Below are 27,891 nucleotides of genomic sequence, written 5' to 3'. Positions count from 1 at the left end.
ATCTCATCTGGAATTGCCAGCCACTGCTGTCCCCTAAGGAGACTGCAGGTAGTAGGTGTAAATCAAGACATCAAGGCATCAGCAGATGTCTGCCATATTTTCTAATTCCCCTGCCTTAGGATAAGGCAGTCTCTCATAATCCCCTAGGAGGTCATGCTGGGAGGATCTAATAAAAGGAATATAGTCACAGCTATTCCTCTTCTCCCTCCATTCCTCTAAGGAAGTGGACCTACCACCTAGCAATTTGAAGGCTTTTGAGCAACTGCTACCATTCCACTGCCAAGTGAATCAGATAGGTCCTGTCTACCATCCTTCTGATTGTCAGAAGCAGGTGACAGCTGCTGGTAGGATGGGGTGGGGGAGCTGCAGAGATGTGGCTAATAGTCCTTATCCCAGTGATTTCTCTGGGCTTATTTATATGCCATGAGTAGGAAAATATATACCTGAGATTGGCTCATGTCCTGCCATCACCTCAGCAGTCACTCTCACCTCTGGGATATAAGTGGCTCTCATGTTGCAGCTCTGATTCTTAAGGTCCCAACTAAGGGACTAAAAATATTCCTGGGAAGGAGGATGGCATCAGACTCCATTTTGAAAGCCAGTTGTCATGTAGTTCTTATATCTCTGACCCTCCTGGCTATGGGATCCAAGAATCATATTTATGTCATGATTAGCTCAAATTCTGTTCTTCTACCTTATTCTACGCATACTCTTATAAGCCCCTCCCTCTAAGCTTTTAATCTGGAGATTTCCAAGGCAGACCAGTATGGTGGAAAGAGGATCAACTTTGGGGTTGAACACATTCAGGTTCAAATATTTGTTCTGCAACCTTGGGCAATTTGCATAACCTCTCTGGACCTCAGTTTCTCAATCTGAGAAATGGGATGCTGAATAACATCTTCACATGAAATAGAATCTATTGATGCTCTTAGCACAGTTCCTAGCACACAGGAGTACTCAGCAATGGCAGTTTATTTCTTCTCCCCGTTGCCCTCCACCAATTCCGTATGTCGAAGAACTTTGCTCACTGTGGGTCCAACCTGAATCTGCCCTAGTATGTGAGCTGCTGCTTCTAATTATTGACTCACTCACTTGCTCATTCGACAAACATTGATTAAGCAAAATAGAGAAGTCAGTGGAGTCTGCCTTCTGACAATCTGGTGCTGGAAAGGACAACAGTTTTGAAGTCAGGCATGCTTAGATTTGAATTTTGGCTGTGCTTCTTACTATCTGTATGACCAGGAATAGGTCACTTTACCTCTTTGAGCCTCAGTTTTCTTACTTGTAACCTTGGGTTAATAGTTTATACATCACAGGCAATACTGTAGGCTAAAAAGAACTAACAAACTAAAAGTGCCTTATAAGCTCTGAGGTGCTATACAACCAGATAGCAATGATACTAAAGACAATAACAATAAATGAGACAGAGATAGGAGCATGCCTTATGCTTATCTAGGCCTGGGCTGGATAGGTACATAGTTTATAACCCATGAATATTTGTTGATACCAATATTAAGTTTTAAGATTTGCTTTCCAAATCAAGTAGGAGTGGTTCTTATATTTAAGAAATCCTAACAAAACATGATCCCAGAAACATCCCCTCTGCAATCATACTCACACACATGTCACCTCACATATTGGCTGTACTCTACTCAATTTGAGACTGGGCTGACTCAGAAGCCTGTTTAGGCAGAGGCATTGAAATCCTGTCCCACTGAGGCTATGTCCCTCCCAATAGGGGTGGCTCTGGGTTGGTCTTGATCTAGAGGGTTTTAGGTTACACGTAGAATACTCTAACACCACTGGATCGAATCTTAACTAGGACACTGGTTTCTGAGCAGGTAAGAAGAGCTGGTGTATTTTTACTCTTTATTTGAGTATTTTTCAGTTGGTGGTAGCAATTAGCCACATTGATAACTGAGCCAGGTGTCAGGAGACCTGAGTTATGTTGCTGAATTTCTGTGTGTGTTTGTGTGTATTATATTATGACTACAATATAATTTTTGTCTGTTTAGTCAGTTCCAGTCATTCCCCTCCTGTGAGCCTTAGTATCCTTATTTTGGAAATGGAAGCATTGCTGTTTGGCTGTTCTAGGAACACAAATTTTATTCTCTAATTGGGTCTGATTAGATATATCATTGGTTTTTCCTCTTACTGCATGGTTTTTAGATGCATCTACTGCTCACATTTCCTCTTAGTGAGTGAGTTACAGAAAGGGGTGAAATTTTAGGACTGTTTATGTTGCTCTGGGGAAGTGTTGGGAAGGGCAAACAATTAGAGCTATTGGTGGAAACAAGGTTTTGCCAATGTTTTTATATTTTAATTAACCAGGCTCTTTATGTCACCTAAGACTTCAGATAATAGAGAATTGTTAGGAACTGGAATTCTTACTTTATAATTCCAGGCAGGAGCCTGCAGTTCTTCTTTTTCCAAGATATTCCCTGAGCAATGGAACAAGCCCCAGCATACTTCAAATACTGGTTATGGATTTCTTCTTGAATAATTTTGGCCCTCTTTCTCTCTATTGCTGGCTTTATATGAGTATACCCTTCCCTATCATGCTCCACCACCCCAATCCTGGTGGTTCTGCAAGGTGGACCAGGGTGATCAGCAACCAAGTTTCTCCCAAAGGAGCTTAAGTTTGGTCTCAACCTAAAGAGTATTCTTTCACCACAGGTAACCTGGACAAGGGCTCCAAGATGCTAGAAACCCACAAGAACATTGGTGAATACTGGAAGCCCCAGGGATCAGGAAACAAGCCAGTTAATGAAGTAAGACCCCTTTCTTAGTTTCTTTGGAACTTGCCTGTTCTCTAGCACCATTTATCTCCTCTAAGCTTCTCTCTTCCTAAACATATTGCAAGTATTGAAACTTCCACCATGTGGAATGGAAGCCATTTTTAAAACAGGTTTTTGAGCCATTTTATGGCTGCATAAAAGTTGGGAGCATTAACAATTTTTCCCTGAGGTTAATTTTTACATGAGGTAAATCAAGGACGTTTTATGGCTTCCATACAGCTTGCTGCTGCCATTTTCTTTGGCTGCCTTTGCTGTGGCAGATGGAGGAGCTGTGAAATTTTAAACTCTGAGTACTTTGGTTTGCTTTTATTACATTCTTTGGGTTCATGATCTTCTTCAGAGCTAACTGGTGACATATTTATGGACATTCTTTTAGAGAAGATGTTTTATAAATGGAGATATAAAAGCTAGTGCTTGGGAGGTCAATGTTAGCAGGCTTCTTTACCTTGATGTCTTTATATCCCTGTCTGTTGGGCACTTCTATGGACCTTTCTAAGTGTAGCTTTATTGGTATATCTCTGTGCACATGCATGTCTGTCCATATGTCTATCTATGCATCTTTGCCCATGGCACACCTATTACAGTATTTCTTTGGTGAATGTGTGGATGTCCCTGAGCATGAACTACAATGTGATATTTTTAATTGTCTATTGTGTGTGCTTGTGTCTATCTGTCTGTCTGTCTATCTATCTATCTATTCTTTTGTCTGAGTGTATCTTTGGCTGTTTTGACATCTGATGCCTTTTTGTATGTGTTTGAGTCTACGGGCTTGTCTATTTGTATCTCCTTGCTGAGGGTGTGTACAGATATCTGCCTTTCAGTGTCTGTCTGTGTTGCTGCATAGTTTGTCTGGGAGCAAGTGTGTTTGGACACATAAGGCTACAGATCTGTGGCTAAACTCTGGTGAGCAATAACAGCTGAGAGTGCAAGCTTTGGGTATATCTGGACTACTGGCTTAGCTTTTACTGCTGCCACCCTCCAATTTGAATATTGCCACTCAGAAACAGGTTTATAGTCAGAGCAACTTAGGCCTGTTTTGTGGAAGCCACCACATAGATATTCTTGGCCAGGGAGATGTAACATGAAGTTAAGATTTTTAAAAATTTTTGTTTCCTTTATTTTTTTTTGGTTTAGGAATTGCAACCTGAGGCCCATAGGAAAAGTTTAATGACACGTGGCTTGAATTCTCTTGTTTTCTGCCTCCTGCTCAGTTGTCCTCTTGCCAGACTTCCCTCACTTGGTTTTCTTGGTCCAGACTCAGGCTTGTCCATTACTGAGAAAAAGATCACCAATAAGTGGGTCTAAACATTTATTTTCATTTTAGCCTGGTTTCTATGCTAGGTCTCTTTTCACTTGGGGGCAGATAACCAGCTTCTTTCTAATCAGAAATTATGTGTGCTTGACCAGTTACAGTGGCTCATACCTGTAATCCTAGCACTTTGGGAGGCCAAAACGGATGGATCGCTTGAAGTCAGAAGTTCAAGACCAGCTTGGCCAATATGGTGAAATCCCATCTCTACTAAAAATACAAAAATAAGTTAGCTGGGCATGGTTGCAGGAGCATGTAATCCCAGCTACTCAGGAGGCTGAGGCAGAGAATAACTTGAACCCGGGAGGTGGAGGTTACCGTGTACTGAGATCTTGCCATTGCACTCCAGCCTTGGTGACAGAGTGAGACTCCATCTCAAAAACAAAAATAAATAAAAAAAGAAATTATGTATGCTCAAGTACAGGAATTAGTCTTCATGATAGGGCCCTTGTCCTGGGAAAGCCAACATTTGTAAGGCTCCAAAAGAGAAAATCCACGTAGGTGGTTCCAAAAAGGTAAATATTCCATGGTGAGGGCTTTAGAGGAGTGATTTGAGTCACCAGGAAAGCTTTCAGGGGCTCCGTGGTATTCAAGGACTTGAAATGCTTGAGAAACAGTTTTTGCAGCTCTGATAAGCCCTTGTGGCATGTTACAAAATGCTTGCAAATCCAATGTTTCATTTGACCTCATGGCAGTGCTGCCAATTAATATCATCTCCATTTTGTACATTAAAACTCCGAGACTCAAAAAGATGACATGACTTTCCTAGTGTCACCCTGCCAGTAAGTGGTAGAGTTAAAACCTGATGTCTCTGTATGATTCCAAATCAGGAGGCAAAAACTACATGTCTGCTTTCACAGCTCCACTCTACTTTGTCTTTCAGAACCCAGGAGAATCCAGAATTGGGAGTAAAACAGTTTTTCAAGGGACTAATACAAGATAAGTTACAACAAAGGTTCTAGCTATGTGGTAGTCTGCAGTATTCATGACTTCTTAGAGAGGGTGGAATTTGAGCTGCACTCTGAATAATGAGAAGTAATGAAATAGGCGTAGGAGAGGGAGGTGGCCTGGTCAGATGGCAGGTGGTACATGACCAGGAAAAAGCTTCTCTTCCTGTCCCCTGAGACCAGTTCAAGCTGGTTTCCTACTAATAGCACTAGGAGTGAAAGGAAGCAACTTTTTACGTGGGTTTCTATATTAGTCTATTCTCATGCTGCCAATAAAGACATACCTGAGACTGGGTAAATTATAAAGGAAAGGGGTTTAATGGACTCACAGTTCCACATGGCTGAGGAGGCCTCATAATCATGGTGGAAGGCAAAGGAGAAGCAAATACCTGTCATACATGGTGGCAGACAAGAGAGAATAAGAGCCAAGCAAAAGGGGAATCCTCTTATAAAACCTTCTGATCTCATGAGACTTATTCACTACCATGAGTACAGTATGCAGACACTGTCCTCAAGATTTAATTATCTCCCACCAGGTCCCTCCCACAACACATGAAAATTATGGGAGCTAAAATTCAAGATGAGATTTAGATGGGGACACAGCCAAGCCACATTATTTCACCCCTGGGCCCTCCCAAATCTCATTTTCTCTCATTTCAACAGTTTGAGTCCTCCAAACTGTTCTAACCTCTGCCTGTCATCCAGCTCCAAAGTCGCTTCCACATTTTTTGATATCTTTACAGCAGCACCCCACTCTACGAGTACCAATTTACTGTATTATTTTGTTCTCGTGCTGCTAATGAAGACATACCTGCAACTGGGTAATTTTTAAAGAAAAGAGATTTAATGGACTCACAGTTCTAGGTGACTGGGGAGGCCTCACAATCATGGTGGAAGTCAAAGGAAGAGCAAATTCACACCTTACATTGTAGCAGACAAGACAGAAAGAGAGCCATGCGAAAAGGGAAACCCCTTATAAAACCATCATATCTCATGAGACTTATTCACTATCACAAGAGCAGTAAGGGGGGAAAAAAACCACCCCTTGATTCAGTTATTTCCCACCAGGTTCCTCCCATGACGTGGGAATTATGGGAGCTAAAATTTAAGATGGGATTTTGTTGCTGACACAGCCAAATCATATCAGTGCATCACAAGTAACCGGAGAACACTGAGTAATCTTCATTTGTCAGATGAGGAAATGAAGCTGAAACAAAAGAAAGGACTTCGTTAAGGTCAAAACGCAGGTTGATATCAGTCTGGGTGGGCCTTGTTTCCCAAAGCCCAGAGACCTGATACTTACTTCATATCCCCACTTGAGGAAGATGCCAGGATATCTGCAGTAGGTCTCAAAGCATATAGATCTAGTCATATTCTGCCTGTACCACCCCTACCACTTGCTGCCTTTTCTGGATCTCCAGCTTGTCTGGCTATGGCTTTGGTAGGCTGAGCATCAGCTAATGATCTCGGCTAAGAAAACCCGCTGTGGCAGTGGCCCCATCTTACCAAGTCAGGAAGCTCTTGTGGAGACACTCTGGAAGCAAGACCAGCACCCAGACAAACCTCTAGCACTCTGAGGGAAGATTCTGTTTTGTCTCTCTCTCAGTTATTTGTTTTCTCTTTTGCAACCCTTGTGTGTCATCTTTCAAAAATCTGGCCAAACCTTCTTCCACAAGTTAAAATTGGCCAGTCTCCTTTTCCCTCCAAGTCTAGCCTAAAAATAATATATTTTAAAAGGAAATGTATTAATCTATTAATGAGAAGAAATTGTTTCAGAAGAGCTGGGGTGAGCTCTGAATTCAGGATCTTGTCTGTTTCCCTTCACTCTGAGTTCTAGGCAAACTATGCTCTGAATCTGGTTAAATTTTGGCTGTACAGATTATGTATTCTGGGCATAATAACAAAAGTGTTGAGCTGTTCAAAGTCCGGCCACATCTGTTATCTCATTGGAGCCCCACACTATGGGGGGACAAAGGAGATATTATTGTCTCTATTTAATAGAGGCAGAAGGATGAGTCTCAGAGAGGTTAAACTGCTTATTTTAGATCACCTAAACCTGGAAGAACCAGATTTAGAAACTGGTATCTTGACAATTAGGTCTGTGTTCTTTTACTATAGCCACCTGGATTATTCTCTTGGCTTTGGATGTCAAAGCTCCTTTCCTGCTGAGAATTCATATAATTTTGAGTCAGCTTTATTAATCTGTAATTTACACATAATTAAAATTACCAAGTATATAATTTGATGCATTTTGACAAATTTGTATAGTCACATAACCATAACACAGTTGTGATGTAGAACATTTTCATCACTCCCCCCCTTAGCAGCCACTGATCTCTTCTCTATATCTATAATTGTGCCATATTTTTAAAACTGATAATAATTAATAACTAATTTGTCTTGAAAAAGGTATACAGACAATAATAATCTATATTCTGAATCTTGTGACCTTACAGGCAAGTGAAATGAATTTCCATGTTATCCTACATGTTCATAAGTTTGTTTACATATTTATTCATTCAGAAATCTCCATTCCAGGAATCGTGCTGCATCCTGGAATATTGAATTTTAAATGTCTGTGTTCTCAGGGAGTTCACAGTCTAATCAGTAGAAACTCATACATCAATGAAGAATCAGAGCATTGTGATATGTCCTAAGAAAATACTTGAATCCAGTACTAAAAATGCTTAATTATGTTTAGAGAAGTCAAAGAAAGAGACTGGATCTTAAATCCCAGAGTAGGTGTTCTTTTAAAAATGATTAGGAGTTCTGAAACAGGTGGGAAAAGGCGAGAAGGATAGGATTGGAAACCTCTTTCCAGGCCAAGAGAGGGCAAAAATTTTGAGATAAGAACCAGTATACTGGGCTTGGAGAACTACAAGATAGATGGATGAGATGGTGGACATTCTTGCAAAATATTAAAGAAGTTCCAAAGAGCAAAAATCCTAGTAGCCTTGTTAATAATCCTGACGTCAAGTTGGAAAGTTTCAGGGAGTGCCAGAAATCAATATCTTATGAAGCCCTAAGATCCTGGGGCTTTAAACAGTGTTCGGAGTTGGAGAAAAGTTCAGTATTGAGGCCAGCTTTCATTCTTTGCTCAGGTAGCAGAGAGATGTTATCCCAGAGTCCTGAAGGATTTTTCATCGTTCGTGTTTTCCCAGGAAGGCAGAAGCAGTAGAGGCTATTCTTCCCAGCCCTACCATTGGCTGCATATTACAGGGGCTTCAGATGGTAGTAATCTCAAAACCAGGAGTAATATATTTGTCATGAAACTGTTAAGTTGCTAGAATTTATATAGTTCACTGTGGCCTATAGAACTAAATTAACCTCACTTTTGCACAGTCCAAAGCCTTCCTTAAAGGAGTTGCTTCCGTCACCCAACCTCTTGGCATAAGGCAAAGAAGTTGGGCTCTGGAGTGAGACAGGGGTTTCGTTTCCATCTTCAACCTGGCTGGATAGAGACCCAGCGGTCCTTCTGATGGCAAGCCATAGAAAACCTGGAATGGAGAGTCTAGAGCCCTGGGCCCTAGTCCTGGCTTTGGGTATCTTGAGGGCCCTTCTGTTTCTTCCATCACTGAGCCTTAGAAGAAACCAAGGACTCTAACATAGGACTAGAGAAGGGCTTAATTCTGTTTGGAGAAGTCAAGTTTTCTCATCTGGACATGAGAAGTTTCAACTGAGTGCTTTTACAGGTCCTTTCCAGTGTTACCAAAGGCATGTTCTGGTGACCAAGGAGGTCCCAATAGCTGTTTTTATAGAACCACGCCTAACTATTGTCTGAATTGCTCAGGAAATAGGTGCTTAAGGTCTATAGCAAGAGCTTCATAAGATAGAAAAAAGTGATCAAGGATGTTCTTTTTCTTCTGCCTCATTTAGTCCCAGGTTTGGGAGTAGGGTGAGGCAAGTGAGGCTTTTATCTTGGGGGCAAAATGTAAAGGGGTACCAAAAAAATTCAGTGATCAGGATAAATAACATTTTAATACAATATTTTTTTTAAATCAAAATTAATATGATAATCCACCATTAACAAAATATCAAACTTTTAAATAAAGACAGGATTAGTATTACTGCTATTTCCTTTTGCCTTGGGCTCCAATATGGCTTGGCACAGCACTGCTGAGGCTCCTTGCATTTCTCCCCAGTAGGCAAATATGCCTCACTTAGGGATCCAAGATAGAGAGTTTCTGCATAACTTTAGGGCTTGCTTTCTAAGAAATGTGGCTGGTATATAATAAGAGGTGTAGAACAGCATACTGGCTAAGAAGAGTATTGCCTCTGGAGCTAGACACCCAACATGTAAGTATTTAGGTCTTATATTTATTATTTGTGTGACCTGGTACAAATTATTTAGCCTTTTTGTGTCCCTGATTCCTCTTCCATAAAATAGGGATAATGATAGTACCTACTTCATAGGGTCTCTCTGAGGGTTAAATTAATTAATATGTATAAATATCAAAACAAATAATCTGGTACATGATATGTGCCTAGTGAACATTTACTCTTGTTACATATAGGAAGAACTGAGTTTAGAACTTCTTGAAGATAGGTAGTGAGTGGTACTGCAGTAGGTGACTGAGGCAGGTTGATGAACCATTCTTCCTGCTAGTTTATCAGAGCTTCTCAAAGTTCTTAGGTACAGTTTTGCTTAAGGCAGAGAGATGAAGTACATGACTTTTAAATGTTGTTTCCATTTACTATAATGCATGTGACAAATAGTTTTGAAATCTAAGTTGAGAACAACTACTTTATATAGATCTAGCTAAACTATTCAAAAAGTGCTGGACTATTCTGTAAAAAAATTTATTGCTACCTAATAATTTTTTACATATTTATGGGTGCATGTGATACTCTAATACATTAATACAATATGTAATAATTTAAAAAGTAATTGAAATACTCATCATATCAAATATTTAGATTTTTTCAGTTGAGAACATTCTAAATATTCTCTTCTATGTAATTTGAAATATGCAATAAATTATTAACTATAGTCATTCGACTGTGTTGACAGTACAACTTATTGCTTTTACTTAACTGTATTTTATTTATTTATTTATTTATTTTTGAGAGAGAGAGTCTCACTGTGTCACCCAGGCTAAAGTGCAGTGGGGCAATCTCGGTTCACTGCAACCCCCGACTCCTGATTCAAGTGATTCTCCTGCCTCAGCCTCTCAAGTAGCTGTGACTACAGGCGCCTGCCACCACGCCTGGTTAAGTTTTGTATTTTTAGTAGAGATGGGGTTTCACTATGTTGGCCAGGCTGGTCTTGAACTCCCGACCTCTTGAACCACCCACCTCTGCCTCCCAAAGTGCTGGGACTACAGGAATGAACCACTGTGCCAGGCCGAACTGTATTTTTGCACCCATCAACCAACCCCTCTTTATACTTCCTTTTCCTTACTAATCCTAGGCCCTAGTAACTACCATTCTATTCTCTACACCCAGAAGATCCACTTTTAAAGCTTCCATGTATGACAACACGCAGCATTTGTCTTTCTAAACCTGGCTTATTTCACTTAACTTAATATCCTCCATGCTCATCCATGTTGCTGCAAATGACAGGATTTCATTCTTTTTGTGTCTGAATAATACTCCATTTTGTATAAATACTACATGTTATTTAACCACTCATCCATTGATAGGTTGATTCCTTTTTTGGTTGTGGTGAATAATATCGAGATTAACATGGGAGTGCAGATCGCTTCAACATACTGACTTCCTTGTTTTTGGATATATACTCAGTAGTAGGATTGCTGGATCATACCACATTTATATTTTTAGTTATTTGAGGAACCTCCATATGGTTCTTCATAGTGACTATACTAATTTACATTCTCACCAACAGTGTACAAGTGTTCACCTTTGTCTATATCCTTGCCAACATCTATTATTTTTATGGTCTTTTGGATAATAGCCATTTTAACAGAGGTGAAATGATATATCCTTGTGGTATTAATTTTTATTTCCTTGATGATTAGTGATGTTGAGCACTTTTTCATGTACCTGGATAGCCACTTGTATGTCTTCTTTTGAGAAATGTCTATTCAAATCATTTGCCCTCTTTTAATTGAATTATTTGTTTTTTGGCTATTAATTTAAGTTCCTTATGTATGCTGGTTATTAATCTCTTGTCAGAAGGATAGTTTGCAAACATTTTCTTCAATTCTGTAGGTTACCTTTTTCTCTGTTAATCGTTTCCTTTACTTTACAGAGCTTTTTAGCTCAAGGTAAATCCATTTGTCTATTTTTTTCTTTTCTTGACTGTGCTTTGGAAGTCTTACCTAAAAAGTCTGCTCAAACCAATGTCCTAAAGCGTTTCCTCAATGTTTTCTTTTAGTGGTTTCACAGACTGGGGTATTACATTTAAATTTTTAATAATTTTTTGCTTTTCATATGGTGAGACATAGTAGTCTAATTTTATTCTTCTGCATATGATTATCCAGTTTTCCTGGTAGAATTTCTTGAAGAGTCTGTCCTTTCCTCAACGTAAGTTCTTGATGAAATATCTTTACAATAAAAACTATAAAACAATTTCTTGAAGAGTTTGTCCTTTCCTCAATGTAAGTTCTTGATGCCTTTATCAAGAATAAGTTGGCTGTAAATGCATGAATTTATTTGTTGGTTCTCTATTCTGTTCTATTTGAAAATGTGTCAATTTTTTCACCAGTACCATGCTGTTTTGGTTATTACAGCTTTGTTGTGCTTATTGAGGTCAGGTAATGTGAAGCCTCCAGATTTTTTTCTTTTTTACCAAAATTCCTTTGGCCATTTGGGGTCTTTGTGGTTCCACACAAATTTTAGGATTTGTTTTTCTATTTCTGTGAAGAATATCATTGGTATTTTGATAAGGATTACATCAAATGTGTAGATTGCTTTTTGCAGTATGGACATTATAATAATATTTATTAGTTCTTCCAATCCATGAACCATGGGATATCTTTTCAATTCTTTCTGTTTTGTCTTTAATTTCTCTCATTGGTGTTTTATAGTTTTTATTGTAAAGATCTTTCATTTCTTTGGTTATATTTATTCCTATTTTATTTTTTGTAGTTATCATTAATGGGATTGTTTTCTTGCATTCCTTTTCAGGTTATTCACTGTTGGCATATAGAAATATTACTAAGTTTTGTATGTTAATTATGTATTCTGCAACTTTTTTGAATTCATTTATAAAACTCATTTTTAGCAGCTAAAAACTGTTTATTCTAAAGGTTTTTGCTAAATGTAGGATTATTTTATCTGGAAAAAAAGGATAATTTGACTTCTTCCTTCCAATGTAGATACCATTTATTTTTTTCTCTTGTCTAATTGCTCTGGCTCAGACTTCCAGTGCTGTGTTTAATAAAAGTGGTAAAAGTGAGCATCTTGGTCCTGTTTCAGATCTAGAGGCAAGGAGCTTCATTTTTCCCCATTCATCTTAATGTTATCTGTGGGTTTGTCATATATGGACTTTACTGTTTTGAGTATGTTTCTTCTATACATAGTTTATTGAGAGTTTTTAACAAGAAGCCATGTATTTTATCAGATGCTTTTTCTGCATCTTTTGAGATGGTCATACAATTTTTGTTTTGATATATTAATATGAGGTATCATATTTATTGATTTGCATACATTGAACCATCCTTGCATCCCTGGAGTAAATCTTACTTAATCATTACATATTTTTCTTTGATGTGTCATTGGATTTGGTTTGCTAGTATTCTGTTGAGGAATTTTGCATCTATGTTTCTCAGAAATATTGTTCTGTAGTTTTATTTGTCATATAGTTGTTTTGTTTTCACATCAAGCTAATGCTTGCCTTGTAAAACGAGTTAGGGAGAATTCTATTCTCTTCAACTTTGGGGGATAGTTTGAGGATAGTCGCCATTAGTTCTTCAAAAATGTTAAGAAGAATTTAGCAGTAAAGCTATCTGGCTTTACATTGTTAGGATACTTGTTTTGTTTTGTTTTATTTTGTTTTTTGTTTTGTTTTGTTTTGAGATAGAGTCACTCTCTGCCACCCAGGCTGGAGTGCAGTGGCATCTCAGCTCACTGCAACCTCCGCCTCCTGGGTTCAAGCCATTCTCATGCTTCATCCCCCCAGATAGCTAGGATTACAAGTGTACACCACCAAGCCCAGCTAATTTTTATATTTTTAGTAGAGATGGGGTTTTATCATGTTGGCAAGGCTGGTCTCCAACTTCCAAACTCAAGTAATCTACCTGCCTCGGCCTCCCAAAGTGCAGGAATTACAGGCATGAGCTACCACACCCAGTCTGTTAGGATACTTTTTATTACTGATTCAATTTCTTTACACATTATTAGTCAGTTTGGATTTTCTATTTCTTCCTGGATCAGTCTTGCTATATGGTATGTGCCTAGAGATTTGTCCACTTCCTCTTTGATTTTAGTCTAGCTAATTTGTTGATTTTTAATCTTTTTAAAAAAGCAGCTTTTAATTTTGTTGATATTTTGTGTTTTTTAAGCTCTTTCTTTTGTTTAGTTCTGCTCTGATCTTTATCATTTCTTCCTTCTGGTACTTTGGGGTTTGGTTTGTTCTTCCTTTTCTACTTCCTTGAGGTTTATTGATAGGTTGTTTATGTGAAATCTTTCTTCTTTTTCTGTTGTAGGCATTTATTGCTATAAAATTCCCACTTAGCACTGCTTTTGCTGTATTCCATCCGTTTGGGTACGTTGTATTTAAATTTTCTTTTGCTTCAAGAAATTTTTTGATTTCCTTTAAATTTCTTTCTTGACCTCATGGTCACTCAAGAGCATCTTATTTAATTTCTTTATTTTATTTATTTATTTATTTATTTATTTATTTATTTATTTATTTATTTTGAGACAGTCTTGTTCTGGTGCCAGGCTCCAGGCTGGAGTGCAGTGGCACAATCTCGGCTTACGGCACTCTCTGCCTCCTGGGTTCAAGCAATTCTCCTGCCTCAGCCTCCCAAGCAGCTGGGACTACAGGTGCAGGCCACCATGCCCAGCTAATTTTTGTATTTTTTAGTAGAGATGGGGTTTCACCATGTTGGCCAGGGTGGTCTCGATCTCTTGACCTTGTGATCCACCTGCCTTGGCCTCCCAAAGTGCTGGGATTACAGGTATAAGCCACCGCGCCTGGCTGCATCTTATTCAATTTCTTTGTATTTGTACAGTTTTCAGAGTTCCTCTTGTTATTGATTTCTAGTTTTATTCTACTGTGGTCTGAAAGGACACTTGATATGATATTGATTTTTTAAATATATGTTGAGACTTGTTTTCTTGCCTAACACATGGTCTATTCTGGAGTATTCCATGTGTTTATGAAAATAATGTGTATTCTGTAGCTGTTGGATACAAAGTTCTACAAATATCTGTTAGGTCCAGTTGGCCTATAGTCCAATTTAAGTTTGATGTATCTTTGATGATTTTTTGTATAAATGATCTGTCCAATGTTGAAAATGGGGTGATTAATTCCCCAGCTATTATTGTATTGGCTTGTATTTTTCTTTTGAGCTCTAGTAATATTTGCTTTATATATCTGAGTGTTCTGGTACTGGGTGCATATACATTTATAATCATTATATTCTCTTGATAAATTGATCCCCTTATCATTATATATGACCATCTATGTATTCCTTTATGTTTTGTGACTTAAAGTCTCTTTTGCCTGAGATCAGCTACTCCTGTTCACTTTTGGTTTCTCTGAAATATCTTTTGTCATTTCTTCACTTTCAGTCTATGTGTGTATTTATAAAAGAAGTTAGGTTCTTAGCCGGGCGAGGTGGCTCAAGCCACTTTGGGAGGCTGAGGTGGGTGGATCATGAGGTCAGGAGATCGAGACCATCCTGGTCAACAAGGTGAAACCCTGTCTCTACTAAAAATACAAAAAATTAGCTGGGCATGGTGGCGCGTACCTGTAATCCCAGCTACTCAGGAGGCTGAGGCAGGAGAATTGCCTGAACCCAGGAGGCAGAGGTTGCGGTGAGCCGAGATCGTGCCATTGCACTCCAGCCTGGGTAACAAGAGCGAAACTCCGTCTCAAAAGAAAAAAAAAAGAATTTAGGTTCCTGTAGACAGTATGTAATCAAGGCATGTTTTTGTTAATCCATTCAGCCAGTCTATAACTTTAAATTGGGAAATTTAATTTGTTTCCATTTAAGGTTGTTGTTAGTTAAGACTTACTCTTTCTATCTTATCAATTGGTTTCTAATGGTTTTTGTATTTTTTAAATTTCTTTCTTTCTCTCTTACTTTTATCTCTGATTTGATGGCTTTATGCATTGAAAATGTTTGATTCTTTTGTCTTTCTCATTTATGTTTCTGCTGTACCAGTGAGTTTTATATTTTCATGCATTTTTATGGTAGATATCATCCTTTCACTTTCAGATATAAAAATACTTCTTTAAGCATTTCTTGTAGGGTCATTCTAGTGGTGATGAATTTCCTCTGTTTTTGTTTGTGTGGGAAATATTATTCCTCCATTACTGATAGCTTTGTTTAGTATAGTCTTCTGGACTAGCAGTATTTTTCTTTCAGCGCTTTGAATATCATATTTTATTGTCTCCTGGACTCTAAGGTTTCTGTTGAGAAATCTTCCCTTAATCTAATTTGGCTACTTTTACGTGTGAGTTGATGCTTTCCTCTTACTATATTTATAATTCTCTCTTTGTCTTCATTTTTTGAGAGTTTTACTATAATGTACCTCACTGAGGACTTATTTTGGTTGTCTCTTTGGGGACTTTTTAGCTTCCCTGTATCTCAATGTCTATACCTATTCCAAGACTTGGGAAATTTACAAGCTATTTTTTCATAAATAGGTTTTCAATGCTTTTCCCATCTTTTCTCCTTTTGGAACTCCCCAAATTCAAACATTTGCTGACTTAATGGTGTCCTACATGTTATGTAGACTTTCTTCTTTCTTCTTTTTTTTTCTTGTCCAATGGGGTTATTTCAAAAGATGTTTTGTAATGTTCAAAACTCTTTCTTCTGCTTGATCTAATCTATATTCTCAATTCTATTTTTTTTTTAATTTTGTGCATTGAATTATTTACTTCCAGGATTTCTGTTTGGCTGTTTTATGTAATATCTATATCTGTGTTGACTTTCTGATTCAGATCCAGAGTTAATTCCCCCATTACTTTGTATTCTTTGTTTTCCTTTTATATCTCATTGAGTTCCCTTAAGACCATGATTTTGAATTCTTTTTCTGAAATTTCAATTTTTTTTTCGTTGATATCTTTTACTGGGGAATTATTTTGTTCTTTTAGATATGTTATGTTTTATTGCTTATTTATGGTCCTTGTGTTCTCACATTGATGTTTGTGCATGTGGTGTAACTGTTGTTTCTTCTAATTTTATGGAATAGCTTCCATAGGGAAAGCCTTTTAATGTGTATGTGTCTACAATGCATATGGGCAGCATGCTTTAGCTTTGGTTCTGGGTGGGCACTATGATGTAGTCTCAATATGATTACTTCAAGTGTAATCAACATCAGCATTATCTATGAGTTCTTTATTGGCTTAGACTCAAGTTGTTAGTGGTGAGGCTTTGCTGAGGATGGGGTCATCAAGCAGGCAGCTCCTCAGAGTTGGATATGGTGCATGTTTGCACTGATGAGGGTGGCAATGGGACAGGATGGTCAGTACTTGGCAGTACTTGGGTCCTTCAGTGGTGTGCATGGGTGCTGATAGTGTCAGTGGCAGGATGGGTGGGTAGATACTCAGGCCCCTGGATAGGGTGTGGAGGCCTGCCTATCCCTGAGCTCCCTGCTGGGTTGGGTGGGTGCCAGTAATGTCAACAGCATGGCAGGCAGGATAATCCATAGGTCACCAGACAGGGTGCAGTGGTGAGTATCATCCCGCTACTTAAGTGGTATGGGATTGCTGTTGGCAGTGGTAGTCCCAGTCAGTCTTCTCTCAGGCTCTAGGGAGCACATTCTTTCATTCCCTGTATTCTGGAGGCAGCCTCCCTGATGTGCTGGATTGTGTGTTCCCTAGAATGTTGGGCGCTGTACCAGCTTGGGTGCCTATGATGTGGCTACACTACTGGGTCCAGTGGGTACCACGATATGGCAGCCCTCTGAGTAGATGTGAGGCGATGCCTCTGGGGTCCAAGAGATGTTGAGATGCAGGGTCTAGTGGGCTTCAGGGCAGCATATAGTACAGTATTGGTTCTGCTCACAAAATGGTGCTATCCTGCAGCAGGTTGGGTCCAGGGGGTGGAATCCAGTGAAAATTCCTTCTCTTGAACAATGCATTCATATGAACTCCAGGTAGCTGTCTATACTAAACTCAGGGCCTGTTAGTGCTGAGGGGCTCTCTTATAGCTAGGATGGTAGATATGGTGGGAATGTGTACTGTTGGAAATTTCTCCTTTAGTTTTTGTCTGCAGAAAGAAGTCCTTTATGCCTCTGAACTAATTGGGCCAGCTGCCTTGCTTCCCTATTTGTGCTGCCATCTCAAACTTCTTTGCTTCACAACATCCTTGTTGCTTTTTTGCTGGATTTAAGTATTCTTCTCTAGATGTTTCATTTGACAGGTGATTACCTACTTGCTGTTTCAGTTCTTCATCGTGGAGTAGGTGAACACTGGGCATCTTTAGTCAACCATGTTGATTATGCCCTCCAGGATTGTTTTTGTTGTTGTTGTTGTTTTTGTTTGTTTGTTTGTTTGTTTTGAGACAGAGTGTCTCACTCTGCCACCACGCGCCAGGCTGGAGTGCAGTGGCGTGACCTCGGCTCACTGCAACCTCCGCCTCCCGGAGTCAAGCAATTCTCCTGCCTCAGCCTCCCAAGTAACTGGGACTACAGGCGTGCTCCACCACGCCCAGCTAATTTTTTTTGTATTTTTATTAGAGACGGGGTTTCACCATGTTAGCCAGGATGGTCTCTATCTCTTGACCTCGTGATCTGCCTGCCTCGGCCTCCCAAAGTGTTCCGGACTGTTTTTGATGAACTGTTTCTTCTACTGTGGATTGCAGGGCATCTGTAGGCAGCATAGCCAATAGAACTTTCTTGGGTTTCTGGAATAGTTTCATTTGTACTCCTTTCTTTCATTAGAAAGTCTAAAGAGATATATGAGGCCTTGCCCAGAGGCAGAACTGTATGAAGCCAAAGACTACATCTGGGCTTGGTTGATTATTTTTTCTATTCTCATCTATTTAATAAGCATTACTTGAGTACCATTTTGTTTGAAGTCCTGTGGGAGCAGGATCTTAAAGGGACCTAACATGGTTTGGCTGTGTCCCCACCCAAATCTCATCTTGAATTGTAGGAATTCCCCATATGTCAAGGTCAGAGCCAAGTGGAGATAATTGAATTATGAGGCAGTTTCCCCTATACTGTTCTTGTGGTAGTGAATAAGTCTCACAAGATCTGATGGTTTTATAAATGGAGGTTCCCCTGCACAAGCCCTTTTGCCTGCTGTCATGTAAGATGTCCCTTTGCTCTTTCTTCAGCCATGATTGTGAGGTCTCCCCAGCCATGTGGCACTGTGAGTCAATTAAACCTCTTTTCTTTATAAATTACCCAGTCTCAGGTACATCCTTTACAGCAGCATGAGAATGGGCTAATGCAGTAAATTGGTACTGGGTAGTGGAGTGCTGCTGTAAAGACACTAGAAAATGTGGGAGCAACTCTGGAACTGGGTAACAGGCAGAGGTTGAGACAGTTTGGTGGGCTTAGAAGACAGGAAGATTTGGGAAAGTTTGGAGCTTTCTAAAGACTTGTTTGGAACTTTAAAGCCGAGAGAATATCTCTGACCAAATTTAGGTTATCTCAGATAGAGATGAGGAACTTGGTGGGAACTGGAATAAAGGTGACTCTTGCTGTTTTAACAAAGAGAATGGTGGCATTTTGCCCCTGCCCTAGAGGTGTGTGGAATTTTGAACTTGAGAAACATGGTTTAAAGCATCTGGTAGAAGAAATTTCTAAACAGCAAAGTGTTCAAGAGGTGACTTGGGTGTTCTTAGAAACATTCAGCTTTATTCTCAAATATATGATTTGGAATTGAAACTTATTTTTAAAAGGGAAACAGAGCATAAAAGTTCAGAAAATTTGCAGCCTGATCATGCAATAAGAAAAAATTAAGGAGAAATTCAAGCTGGCTGCAGGAACTTGCATAAGTAATAAGAAGCCAAATGTTAATCACCAAGAAAATGGGAAAAATGTCTTCAGAACATGTCAGAGACCCTCCTGGTAGCCCCTCACATCACAGGACAGGAGGCCTAAGAGGAAAAAAAAAATGGTTTCATGGGCCAGACCCAGGGCCTCCCTGCTGTGTGCTTCCTAGGAACTTGGTGCTCTCCATCCCAGCTGCTCCAGATGTGGCTAAAAGGGATCAAGGTACAGCTCAGGCCATTGCTTCAGAGGCTGCAAGCCCAAAGCTTTGGCAGTTTCCACTTGGTGTTGAGCCTGTGGGTGCACAGAGGTGAAGAATTGAGGTTTGGGGACCTCCACCTAGATTTCAGATGTATGGAAACACCAGGATATCCAGGCAAAAGTGTGCTGCAGGGGTGGGCCCTCATAGAGAACCTCTGCTAAGGCAGTAGAGAAAGGAACTGTGGGGTTGGAGCCTAGTGGAGCTATGAGAAGAGAGTCAATCATCCTCCAGGCCCCAGAATGTTAGATCCACCAATAGTTTGTACCATGTACTTAGAAAAGCCACAGACGATAACAGAGGCAGGGCCACCACTGCCGAGACAGTTCTAACTACGCCCTTATAAAAAGGACTACAGGGAAGAGCTCAGGGCAGCTGGGCGGAGCCCACAGCAGCTCAGCAAAGCCCCTGCGGGCAGGCAGTGGCTAGGCGTGCTGCTAGCTGGGCAGGTCCGATCTGAAAGAAAAATCAAAAAAGGCAGTAGTGCAACGGAAACTCATAAAGCTCCAACTCCCTGGGACAGAGACAGACAACAGGTGGATAAACCCACAAAAATGGGAAGAACCCAGCGCAAAAAGGATGAAAACTCCCGAAACCAGAACACCTCTCCTCCTAAAAGGGATAACAACTCCTCACCAGCAAGGGAACCAGACCGGATGGAGAAAGAGGGTGATGAAATGACAGAATCAGACTTCAGAAGGTGGATAGTAAGAAACTACAATGAGCTAAAAGAACATGTTCTAACCCATCGCAAAGAAAACAGGAACCTTGAAAAAAGATTGGACAAACTGCTGACGAGAATGGACAGCATAGAGAGGAGTATAAATGAATTGATGGAGCTGAAAAACGCAACATGAGAACTTCGTGAAGCATGCACAAGCTTCAACAGCCGAATTGACCAAGCAGAAGAAAGGATATCAGAGGTCGAAGATCAACTCAATGAAATAAAAAGAGAAGGCAAGAACAGAGAAAAAAGCGCAAAAAGGAATGAACAAAATCTTCAAGAAATGTGGGACTATGTGAAAAGACCTAATCTACGTCTGATAGGTGTACCTGAATGTGATGAAGAGAATGAATCCAAGCTGGAAAATACTCTTCAGGATATTATCCAGGAAAACTTCCCTAACCTAGCAAGGCAGACCAATATTCAAATCCAGGAAATACAGAGAACACCACAAAGATATTCCTCAAGAAGAGCAACCCCAAGGCACATAATCGTCAGATTCACCAGGGTTGAAATGAAAGAGAAAATCCAAAGGGCAGCCAGAGAGAAAGGTCGGGTTACCCACAAAGTGAGGCCCATTAGACTCACAGCAGATCTCTCAGCAGAAATCCTACAAGCCAGAAGAGATTGGGGGCCAATATTCAACATCCTCAAAGAAAAGAACTTTCAACCCAGAATCTCCTATCCAGCCAAACTAAGCTTCATAAGTGAAGGAAAAATAAAATCCTTTGTGAACAAGCAAGCACTCAGAGATTTCATCACCACCAAACCTGCCCTACAAGAACTCCTGAAAGAGGCTCTACACATGTAAAGGAACAACCAGTACCAGCCACTCCAAAAACACACCAAATGGTAAAAAAGCATCAACACAATCAAGAATCTGCATCAACTAACCAACAAAACAGCCAGGTAGCATCAAAATGACAGCATCAAATTCACACATAACAATACTATCCCTAAATGTAAATGGACTAAATGCCCCAATCAAAAGACACAGACTGGCAAATTGGATAAAAAGCCAAAACCCATCAGTGTGCTGTATCCAGGAAACCCATCTTACATGCAAGGATACACAAAGGCTCAAAATAAAGGGACGGAGGAAGATCTACCAAGCAAATGGAGAGCAAAAAAAGGCAGGAGTTGCAATTCTCATCTCGGATAAAATAGACTTTAAAGCAACAAAGATCAAAAGAGACAAAGAAGGACATTACATAATGGTAAAAGGATCAATGCAACAAGAAGAGCTAACGATCCTAAATATATACGCACCAAATACAGGAGCACCCAGATACATAAGGCAAGTTCTTAATGACTTACAAAGAGACTTAGACTCCCACACAATAATAGTGGGAGACTCTAACACCCCATTGTCAATATTAGACAGATCAACCAGACAGAAAATCAACAAGGATATCCAGGACCTGAATACAGACCTGGAACAAGCAAACCTAATAGACATTTACAGAACTCTCCACCCCAAATCCACAGAATACACATTCTTCTCAGCACCACATCACACCTACTCTAAAATTGACCACATAATTGGCAATAAATCACTCCTCAGCAAATGCAAAAGGACAGAAATCATAACAAACAGTCTCTCAGACCACAGTGCAATCGAGTTAGAACTCAGAATGCAGAAACTAACTCAGAACCGCACAGCTTCATGGAAACTGAACAACTTGCTCTTGAATGTTGACTGGATAAACAATGAAATGAAGGCAGAAATAAAGATGTTCTTCGAAACCAATGAGAACGAAGACACAACATACCAGAATCTCTGGGACACATTTAAAGCAGTCTCCAGAGGAAAATATATAGCAATGAGTGCCCACATGAGAAGAAAGGAGAGATCTAAAATTGACACCCTATCATCAAAATTGAAAGAGCTAAAGGAGCAAGATCAAAAAAACTCAAAACCTAGCAGAAGACAGGAAATAACTAAGATCAGAGCAGAACTGAAGGAAATAGAGACACAAAAAACTCTTCAAAAAATCAATAAATCCAGGAGCTGGTTTTTTGAAAAGATCAACAAAATAGACAGACCACTAGCCAGATTAATAAAAAAGAAAAGAGAGAATTACTAAATCGATGCAATAAAAAACGATAAAGGTGATATCACCACAGATTCCACAGAAATCCAAACCATCATCAGAGATTATTACAAACAACTCTATGCACATAAACTAGTAAACCTGGAAGAAATGGATAAATTCCTGGACACCTGCAACCTCCCAAGCCTAAACCTGGAAGAAGCCGAAACCCTGAATAGACCAATAACATGGTCTGAAGTCGAGGCAGCAATAAAGAGCCTACCACCCAAAAAAAGCCCAGGTCCAGATGGGTTCACAGCTGAATTCTACCAGACATACAAGGAGGAGCTGATACCATTCCTTCTGAAACTATTCCAGACAATCCAAAAAGAGGGAATCCTTCCCAAATCATTTTACTAGACAAACATCATACTGATACCAAAACCCGGCAGAGACTCAACAAGAAAAGAAAATTTCAGGCCAATATCCATGATGAACATAGATGCAAAAATCTTCAATAAAATACTGGCAAACCGATTGTAACAGCATATCAAAAAGCTCATCCACCATGATCAAGTAGGATTCATCCCGGGGATGCAAGGCTGGTTCAACATACGAAAGTCCATAAACGTAATCCACCACATAAACAGAACCAAAGACAAAAACCACATGATTATCTCGATTGATGCAGAGAAGGTTTTTGACAAAATTCAACAATGCTTTATGCTAAAAACCCTCAATAAACTAGGTATTGACGGAACGTATCTCAAAACAATAAAAGCTATTTACGACAAACCAACAGCCAATACCATACTGAATGGGCAAAAACTGGAAGCATTCCCTTTGAAATCTGGCACTAGACAAGGATGCCCTCTCTCACCACTCCTATTCAATATAGTACTGGAAGTTTTAGCCAGAGCAATCAGGCAAGAAAAAGAAATAAAGGGTATCCAAATTGGAAAGGAGGAAATCAAATTGTCTCTATTTGCAGATGACATGATTGTATATCTGGAAGACCCCATCATCTCAGCCCAAAATCTCCTGAAACTGATAAACAACTTCAGCAAAGTCTCAGGATACAAAATCAACGTGCAAAAATCACAAGCATTCCTATACACCAGTAATAGACTTCAAGAGAGCCAAATCAAGAACGAACTGCCATTCACAATTGCTACAAAGAGAATAAAGTACATAGGAATACAACTAACAAGGAATGTAAAGGACCTCTTCAAGGAGAACTACAAGCCATTGCTCAACGAAATAAGAGAGGATACAAACAGATGGAGAAACATTCCATGTTCATGGTTAGGAAGAATCAACATCGTGAAAATGGCCATACTGCCCAAAGTAATTTACAGATTCAACGCTATTCCCATCAAGCTACCAATGACCTTCTTCACAGAACTGGAAAAAAACACCTTAAACTTCATATGGAACCAAAAGAGAGCCCGCATAGCCAAGTCAATTCTAAGCAAAAAGAAGAAAGCAGGAGGCATCACACTACTGGACTTCAAACTATACTATAAGGCTACAGCAATCAAAACAGCATGGTACAGGTACCAAAACAGAGATATAGACCAATGGAACAGAACAGAGGCCTCAGAGGAAATACAACATACCCACAACCATCTGATCTTCGACAAACCTGACAAAAACAAGCAATGGGGAAAGGATTCCCTGTTTAATAAATGGTGTTGGGAAAACTGGCTAGCCATGTGCAGAAAGCAGAAACAGGACCCCTTCCTGACACCTTACACCAAAATTAACTCCAGATGGATTAAAGACTTAAACATCAGACCTAATACCATAAAAACCTTAGAAGAAAATCTAGGCAAAACCATTCAGGACATAGGTGTAGGCAAGGACTTCATGACCAAAACGCCAAAAGCAATGGCAACAAAAGCCAAAATAGACAAATGGGACCTAATCAAACTCCACAGCTTCTGCACGGCAAAGGAAACAGTCAGTAGAGTGAATCGGCAACCAACAGAATGGGAAAAAATTTTTGCAGCCTACCCATCTGACAAGGGGCTGATATCCAGAATTTACAAAGAACTAAAGCAGATCTACAAGAAAAAAGCAAACAAGCCCATTCAAAAATGGGCGAAGGATATGAACAGATACTTTACAAAAGAAGACATACGGGAGGCCAACAAACATATGAAAAAATGCTCATCATCACTGGTCATCAGAGAAATGCAAATCAAAACCACATTGGGATACCATCTCACACCAGTTAGAATGGCGATCATTAAAAAATCGGGAAACAACAGATGCTGGAGAGGATGTGGAGAAATAGGAACACTTTTACACTGTTGGTGGGAATGTAAATTAATTCAACCATTGTGGAAGACAGTGTGGCGATTCCTCAAGGACCTAAAAATAGAAATCCCATTTGACCCAGCAATCCCATTACTGGGTATATATCCAAAGGATTATAAATCATTCTACTACAAGGACACGTGCACACGAATGTTCATTGCAGCACTGTTTACAATAGCAAAGACCTGGAACCAACCCAAATGCCCACCGATGATAGACTGGATAGGGAAAATGTGGTACATATACACCATGGAATATTATGTAGCCATCAAAAACGATGAGTTCATGTCCTTTGTAGGGACATGGATGAACCTGGAAACCATTATTTTCAGCAAACTGACACAAGAGCAGAAAATCAAACACCGTATATTCTCGCTCATAGGCGAGTGTTGAACAATGAGAACACATGGACACAGGGAGGGGAGCACTACACACTGGGATCCGTTGGGGGGAAATGGGGGAGGGGCAGGGGGGTGGGGAGGTGGGAAAAGATAGCATGGGGAGAAATGACAGATACAGGTGAGGGGACGGAAGGAAGCAAAGCACACTGCCATGTGTGTACCTGTGCAACAATCTTGCATGTTCATCACATGTACCCCAAAACCTAAAATGCAATAAAAAAAAAAAAATAAAAAAAAGAAAAGAAAAAAAGAAAAGCCACAGACACTTGAAGTAGCCCATGAAAGCAGCTTGCCAGGGGCCTGTGCCCTGCAAAGCCACAGGGGTTGAGCTGTCCAAGGAAATGGAAGCCCACCTTTTGCATCAGCATAACCTGGATGTGAGACATGGAGTCAAAGGAGATTGTTTCAGAGCTTTAAGATTTGACTACCCTGCTGGATTTTGGATTTGCATGGAGTCTGTAACCTGCTCATTTTGGCCAATTTCTCCCATTTGTAGCAGATGTATTTACCCAATGCCTGTACCTCTATTGTGTCTAAGAAGTAATTAACTTGCTTTTAATTTTACAGGCTCATAGGCAGAAGAATCATGCCTTGTCTCAGATGAGACATTGGACTGTGAATTTTTGAGTGAGTGCTGAAATGATTTAAGACCTTGGGGGTTTGTTGGGAAGGCATGATTAATATTGAAATGTGAAGGCATTAGATTTGGGAGAGAACAGTGGTGGAATAATATGGTTTGGCTGTGTCTCCACTCAAATCTCACCCTGAATTGTAATAATCATCATGTGTCAAGGGTAGGGCTAGCTGGAGATAATTGAATCACATTGGAGGTTTCCCCATACTGTTCTTGTTGTTGTGAATAAGTCTCACAAGATCTGATGGTTTTATAAATGGGAGTTCCCGTGCACAAGTCCTTTTGCCTGCTGCCATGTAAGATGTCCCTTTGCTCTTCCTTTGTCTTCCACCATGATTGTGAGGCCTCCCCAGCCATGTGTAACTGTGAGTCTATTAAGCCTCTTTTTCTTTATCAATTACCTAGTCTTGGATATGTCTTTATTAACAACATGAGAACAAACTAAAACAAGGCCTCAGGAGGCCCAGTGCTGATTTAATCCAAATAGGTTTTTGAGGAGCCTTCCAAGTAGGATACAAGGCCATTGATTGTGCACTTTCTATATGATCTGCTGTAGCTAAGGCACATAATGTCCAAGTGTAGTTAAGCTGGAAAGTCTGGGAAGGTGCAACTCTGTATTCTCTTGGCATTCCCTCTCTTCTACTCATGGCAGGACCTGATCTCCAGCTTTCCATCCTCCCTCCATCTATCATAATCTGCTTTGAGAAAAATCTCAATATTGACTCTTCTTTCCCACTGTGATAGGCAGAATAATGGTCATCTGAAGAAATCTTTATCCTAATCTGCAGACCATGTCAATGTGTTACCTTATATGACAAAATAGACATTTTAAGTGTTATTAATTTAAGAATTTGGGGGTTTGCAATTATTCTGAATTATCTACATTGGCCCAAGATAATCACCCATGTATTTATAAGGACAGAAGAAGGCAGAAAATGTATTGATGGAGGCAGAGGAGGATCAGAGTCAGAGATACTGGAAGATGCTATTCTGCTGACTTTGAATATGAAGGAAGAGATCTTAAGAGAAGGAATTCATCCAACTTCTGGAAGCTGAAAAAGACAAGTGAACAGATTCTCCCCTAGGGGCACTAGAAAGAGTACAGCCCAATGTTTTAGATGGAACAAGACCTTGATTTCAGCTCAGTAAGACACATTTTGGATTTTTGACCTCCAGAACTATAAGATAACAAATTTGTTTTGTTTTAAGCCATGAAGTTTGTGGTAATTTGTTACAGTAGCAATAGGAAATTTGTACAGCTATTCTAGCATTTCAATTTGAGCCAAAAATCTTTCTCAGAGTGTGAGGAAATGCACAAGACCCTGAGATTTGGCTTTCATGTTCAAGCTGGAAGGCAGGAAGAGAGGCTATTTTAGAACCTGGGGACAGGCAAGCCATTATAACATATGTAGGATATCTCAGCTGTCATGTGTTACTATCACTAAATGATGTACCCAGAATCACACATCTGTTGGTCTCATCACAGGAGTACTGTCATAGTTTCCTGTTCTAGCCTGATTGAGATCTATTCTACCTGTGTGGCCCAAGTAACATGAGCACTGTGGATCAGGACACAAAGAGAAATCTTACTAAATGCCTTTCTGTCTAAACTCCTTACTGCCACCCTGGTCAAAAATGACTCATTACTAGTTGTTGGATTCCCCTAATCCTGTAACCCACTCCTGGCAATATCTACTCTACACCAAGTGCTGCTTATGGCTATTTAGGCCCATTTTTATGTGTGGGATCCACTTCCCTGTGGCTCATGTTTTTTCTTGAACTGTTTAATTAAGTTAATTGTAGTTTCACATTCACTTCTAAGAAATAATATAGAGGAAGCCCATGTAACCTTAACTCAGTTTTTCCAACAGTAACATTTCATAAAACCATAATACAATGTCATAACAACTATGTTGGCATTGATGCAATCTACCATCTTATTCATTTTCCCCAGTTGTACTAAAACTCATTTGTGTGCCTATGTGTAATATTCAAGATACTGAACAATTGCATAACCAGAAGGATACATACCTCCTGTTGTCCACATTCACCTTTTTTATTTTTTTGCCATTTCCACCTCCCCCAATCCCTGGCCACCATTAATCTGTTCTCAATTTGAAAAACTTTGTCATTTTAAGATGTTACATACATAGAATCATAGAGTATGTGATCTTTTGTCTTAGACTAAAGTTGTTTGTAGAAACTTCTTTTGGAATTGGCTTTCTTCTCAGCATAATTATCTTGAGATTCATCCAAGTAATAGTATGTGTGAGGAGTTCATTCTTTTTTATTGCTGAGTAATGTTTCATGGTACAGCTGTAATATAGTTAACTCTTGACCTATTAAAGGACATCAGGGATATTTCTAGCTTTTGGCTGTTAC

The 27,891-nt window shown here is 39.7% G+C and overlaps 1 protein-coding gene across 3 annotated transcripts in view; it reads left to right on the top strand.

Annotated features, from left to right (window-relative positions):
- The window catches only part of ARHGEF9 (Cdc42 guanine nucleotide exchange factor 9), a 378,000-nt gene that overhangs the window by 84,970 nt on the left and 265,139 nt on the right, over nucleotides 1-27,891 (top strand). For all 3 annotated transcript variants that reach the window (XM_074391854.1, XM_039475471.2, XM_010351684.3), the window contains exon 4: nucleotides 2,677-2,771. In XM_074391854.1, coding sequence (XP_074247955.1) covers nucleotides 2,677-2,771 — 95 coding nt within the window. The remainder of the gene's footprint in view (nucleotides 1-2,676; nucleotides 2,772-27,891) is intronic.

The sequence above is a fragment of the Saimiri boliviensis genome, chromosome X (assembly GCF_048565385.1).
Source record: "Saimiri boliviensis isolate mSaiBol1 chromosome X, mSaiBol1.pri, whole genome shotgun sequence".
Classification (NCBI taxonomy): Eukaryota; Metazoa; Chordata; class Mammalia; order Primates; family Cebidae; genus Saimiri; species Saimiri boliviensis.
This window is presented reverse-complemented; position numbering and strand designations above follow the sequence as displayed.